At 46.2% G+C, this 5,687-nt stretch overlaps 1 protein-coding gene across 1 annotated transcript; it reads left to right on the top strand.

Annotated features, from left to right (window-relative positions):
- Positions 1-2,275: 2,275 nt before the first annotated feature.
- LOC137022935 (protein FAM186A-like) lies at positions 2,276-4,829 on the top strand. The gene is made up of 2 exons (XM_067389404.1): positions 2,276-2,572; positions 2,682-4,829. Exons 1-2 carry the CDS (start codon positions 2,276-2,278, stop codon positions 4,827-4,829), a joined length of 2,445 nt encoding a protein of 814 aa, XP_067245505.1.
- The last annotated feature ends 858 nt before the right edge of the window (positions 4,830-5,687 follow it).

The following is a 5,687-nucleotide window of genomic DNA, read 5'->3' as shown; positions in this document are numbered from 1 at the left end:
GTAAAAATGTGCATACCTACTGCATTACCCATGTTAACAAATTGTACCTTACTGTAAAGTGTACCTATTCATTTTACCTGTACACCCACTGTAATTTATGTAGATTATAGTAGTAGTATTTTGCAAAAATCAAAATGCTTAGAAGTTGCCCTGAAAAAAAAAGCCTCATTCATTACAGTAAGAGTTCAGAGAGAGTCACATGATTTTAATAAATCTAACTGTGTGTAATGAGTGTTCAGTGTATCTGTGTGTTTGATAGTTTTGTGAGCCAAAAGCAAAGTTTCAATTACATGAAGATGACTTTAAATTTTTGTCTGAAAAGTTTGAGGTTTTGAGAAATGTGATTTAGTAATTGTCTTTCTCAATCTCCATTAATTCAGAGCCCTTCATATTCACAAAAACATTCAGTGTAGCTCAACTTTTGCCTGCTCTAAAAGCAGAAACTCTCCATATGACCCTATTGATGCTGGATTGGTGTTGATGCCCACAGCCGAAAGCTGCTCTGCTCATTAAAACTCCCTGCTGTGTGCCCATGGTGCCCTGGTGCATTGTGAAATTATCATAGAGAAACAACCATAGAAAGCCTACACTTCCCTTTAATCAACAACCCAGAGGAACTCTCTATCCCTCACATTATTCAAAACAACTCACACAGCCTTCGATGCACATGTAGTTGCTCATATTTTTAAGTCAGCCTTTACCACTGAATATTGAGTTTTGCTTGGTGAAAGAACAAGGCATACAGTTTAATTTTGATGCTTACATTGTCAAATCATGCCTGGCTATTACACTGAGCAAACAGAGCTCAGTGGTTACACCAAGGAGATTTTCAATGCTCCTACAACCTCTAATGTATGACAACTATACAATGATGTGTCCCTCTTGGATACAGTGTAGATATATCTGCGAATGTCAGAGATGGATCAGGCATACAAAGAGATTCTTTCCCAGGTGCATTTGCCAGAGAGAACATATGGTGTGATGTAAAGTGAAATTGTGGCCAAATGAAGAAGTTGGCCCACATTTCTTTTGTCATATCTATATGTTTACAGATGGATGTGCTGTATGGATGCATTTTTTTTTTTTTTTTTTTTTTTTTTTTAGAATTAGAAAATTGATTTTTTTTTATTGTTGGACTGAAGTAAATCATATTGAAGTATATAACAACATTTGTGATTTACTCATACTGGAGCATGTGCATGCATGCAACACAATAAATGCATGTTCTTGTTTTGTAAAGGAATTATTATCCCTGAGCAGTTGAATTTGTTCTTCAAGACAAACAAAGGTTATTAATTGTACATTTAAACAATCAAAGTGCAGTTGTAGTCTTACACATGATTACATACACATGCACACATCATTTATTACTGAATATAAAGGTTATTAAATATCACTAATTCTCAATTGCCCAAAGCCAGAACTCATTATGAGGCATTTCCATCTCTCCCTGTGTTTAGTTTTGCTATCTTTGCATCTATGGTTAATTAATGTACAAACTTCTTTTGCCTGGATGCAAATGAGTAGCCTCAAACTGCATAATTAGGTCAGGCAACATTTGAACCACTCAAGGAGTCTGGACAGCTGTCCCCCAGAGACAAGTTCAAATTCTGAATCATCATTTTTCTCATTATTTGATGATCAGATTAGCATGGCATTTAGTATTAAATCTGAAACTCTTATTTTAGTTTACTTTCAGCTTTATTAACAATTTCATGAAATTTTGAGACACCTTAATGACTAATAGCTTGACAAGGGTGTGAAATAACTCATTACAGTTTTTCTGCAGGCTTCAGATCCAAAATGATGCAGAACATAAATAGTAGAAGCAGGCTGAGACGTGGAGTGATTTTATACGGGAGACTAAAAGATACAGTATATGACAGAAATCTCTGTAGGAAAACATTATAGCCAATTGAAGCAACTTGTGAGAACATTAGCTACAGTAGTTGGACTCTTGCCTGTTGTTTATGGCAGACATGGGATACTCCTCTGTATGTTACTGTGATACAGAGTAGTATAGTATTTTCTGACCTGACCCAGACTACAGAAAAATGCTAATTTTTAATGGCTTCATAATTATACTTATATACTGTAATTAATGTATATATTTCTTTTTTTTTTTCGAATGTGAGAAAATAGCATTTCCTTGCTATTTACCCTTTTGTTTTCACCCCAAATAACTGTATTTGAGAAGTACTTTTATAAATTTAGAAGTATTTTAAAATTTTATTTTAAATGTAGACCTTTACAGCATTCATTCAAACTGCATGTCATGGCCACCACACCAGAGCCTCCTCACATCACCACCGCCATGCCAGAGTCTCTTCACGCCACCATCGCCACGCCAGAGCCTCATCACGTCACTACCGCCACGCCAGAGCCCCCTCACTTCACTACCGCCACGCCAGAGCTGCCTCATGTCACCGCCGCCAAGCAAGAGCGTCCTCACGCCACCACTGCCACACCGGAACCTCTTCACATCACCATCGCCACACCAGAGCCTCTTCACGTCACTGCCCCCTTCCTAGAGTGTTCTCAAGTCACCGTCACCATGCCAGAGCCTCTTCACGTCACCGCTGCCACGCCACAGCCTCCTCATGTTACTGCCGCCACGCCAGAGCTTCTTCACATCACCACTGCCACACTACAGCCTACTCATGTCACTGTCGCCATCCCAGAGCGTCCTCACGTCACCGCTGCCACACCAGAGCGAGCCTCCTCATGTTACTGCTGCCACACCAGAGCTTCTTCACATCACCACCGCCACACCAGAGCTTCTTCACATCACTACTGCCACACCAGAGCGTCCTCACGTCACCACCGTCACAACAGAACCTCTTCTCATCACCGCCACACCAGAGCCTCTTCACGTCATGGCTACCACGCCAGAGCCTCCTCACATCACTGTCGCCATGCCAGAGCCTCCTCACGTAACCGCTACCACACCAGAGCCTCTTCACATCACCACCACCACACCAGAGCCTCTTCATGTCACTGTCGCCATGCCAGAGCGTCCTCACATAACTGCTGCCACACCAGAGCCTCCTCACGTCACTGCCGCCATGCCAGAACATCCTCACGTCACCACCGCCACAACAGAACCTCTTCTCATCACCGCCACACCAGAGCCTCTTCACGTCACTGTCGCCATGCCAGAGCCTCCTCACATCACCGCTGCCACACCAGAGCCTCTTCACGTCACTGTCGCCACACCAGAGCCTCCTCACATCACCGCTGCCACACCAGAGCCTCCTCACATCACTGTCGCCATGCCAGAGCCTCCTCACGTAACCGCTACCACACCAGAGCCTCTTCACATCACCACCACCACACCAGAGCCTCTTCATGTCACTGTCGCCATGCCAGAGCGTCCTCACATAACTGCTGCCACACCAGAGCCTCCTCACGTCACTGCCGCCATGCCAGAACATCCTCACGTCACCACCGCCACAACAGAACCTCTTCTCATCACCGCCACACCAGAGCCTCTTCACGTCACTGTCGCCATGCCAGAGCCTCCTCACATCACCGCTGCCACACCAGAGCCTCTTCACGTCACTGTCGCCACACCAGAGCCTCCTCACATCACCGCTGCCACACCAGAGCCTCCTCACATCACTGTCGCCATGCCAGAGCCTCCTCACGTAACCGCTACCACACCAGAGCCTCTTCACATCACCACCACCACACCAGAGCCTCTTCATGTCACTGTCGCCATGCCAGAGCGTCCTCACATAACTGCTGCCACACCAGAGCCTCCTCACGTCACTGCCGCCATGCCAGAACATCCTCACGTCACCACCGCCACAACAGAACCTCTTCTCATCACCGCCACACCAGAGCCTCTTCACGTCACTGTCGCCATGCCAGAGCCTCCTCACATCACCGCTGCCACACCAGAGCCTCTTCACGTCACTGTCGCCACACCAGAGCCTCCTCACATCACCGCTGCCACACCAGAGCCTCCTCACATCACTGTCGCCATGCCAGAGCCTCCTCACGTAACCGCTACCACACCAGAGCCTCTTCACATCACCACCACCACACCAGAGCCTCTTCATGTCACTGTCGCCATGCCAGAGCGTCCTCACATAACTGCTGCCACACCAGAGCCTCCTCACGTCACTGCCGCCATGCCAGAACATCCTCACGTCACCACCGCCACAACAGAACCTCTTCTCATCACCGCCACACCAGAGCCTCTTCACGTCACTGTCGCCATGCCAGAGCCTCCTCACATCACCGCTGCCACACCAGAGCCTCTTCACGTCACTGTCGCCATGCCAGAGCGTCCTCACATCACCGCTGCCACACCAGAGCCTCCTCACGTCACTGTCGCCATGCCAGAGCGTCCTCACATCACCGCTGCCACACCAGAGCCTCTTCACGTCACTGTCGCCATGCCAGAGCGTCCTCACATCACCGCTGCCACACCAGAGCCTCCTCACGTCACTGTCGCCATGCCAGAGCGTCCTCACATCACCGCTGCCACACCAGAGCCTCCTCACGTCACTGTCGCCATGCCAGAGCGTCCTCACATCACCACCACCACACCAGAGCCTCCTCACGTCACTGTCGCCATGCCAGAGCGTCCTCACATCACCGCTGCCACACCAGAGCCTCTTCACGTCACTGTCGCCATGCCAGAGCGTCCTCACATCACCACCACCACACCAGAGCCTCCTCACGTCACTGCCGCCATGCCAGAACATCCTCACGTCACTGCCGCCACAACAGAACCTCTTCTCATCAGCGCCACACCAGAGCCTCTTCACGTCATGGCTACCACGCCAGAGCCTCCTTCTGTCAAAATGACCTTGATGTAGTTGCCAATATACTTATAGTTAGTAGAATGTCTAAAGTGGACCATCAGAGTAAAGTATTTCTTTAAAATGCATTTTCCACAATTCAAGAGATGACTATTATATAAGTATAATTTAACATTTGACTATAATTGTAATATAAATATTCTGTCTGCAGTGCATAGATCAAACTATATCTCCCCCTTTTATTATTTACTTTTCTTTCAAGCTCTCAGGATCTCAAGTGAAATACACATGAGAACTTGTTAGAATATTGCTTGTGTTTCTGAATTAGCCCAAGCTTCTCTTTCTGTGCAGGTAAGAGATTAGCGCATGCAGTGTCAGGTGTGTAAAGAATTCCCAAGTGACCTGTGTTACATAGCCTGCTCATGAATAATTGAACGTGGATCATTTCCCTGTGGTGCACAGTTGCAGCCACAAGCATACCTAGACTATGATTTAGAGAACAGCAAATAAGTGTGTTGCATAAGTGTCTGTATGTCATATTAGTTGCCATCGCCTTAAGCTGTGGTTCATGCTATTTTTAGTAAGAGAAGCACCACTAGAAACCCTAATGGGACAGCTGCCAAGAAAAATAAACATCATTCAGTATGCCACCTTATTAACGTCTAAATACTTTGTGCATGGAGGCACAATGTGAATTTAACTACTGACAATTTCACGATAAAAGAAAAAAAAAACAGTGACCTTTTTCCAGCATAATTTTACCAGATTAAGTCAGTTTTGTCCAATTTAAGACCTAGTTGCAGAGTATAACAATCTCCAAACACTGCTGCCTAAACGTTCACAGGCAGACCATCGGCAGACCAGTGGTGCGAATAGGCAATCAAATGTCAGGGAGGTTAATTCCCTTGTGTCGCT

This window comes from Chanodichthys erythropterus, chromosome 7 (genome assembly GCF_024489055.1).
Source record: "Chanodichthys erythropterus isolate Z2021 chromosome 7, ASM2448905v1, whole genome shotgun sequence".
In the NCBI taxonomy this organism is placed as follows: Eukaryota; Metazoa; Chordata; class Actinopteri; order Cypriniformes; family Xenocyprididae; genus Chanodichthys; species Chanodichthys erythropterus.
Note: the sequence above shows the minus strand (reverse complement) of the source record. Positions and strands in the feature narration are given on the sequence as shown.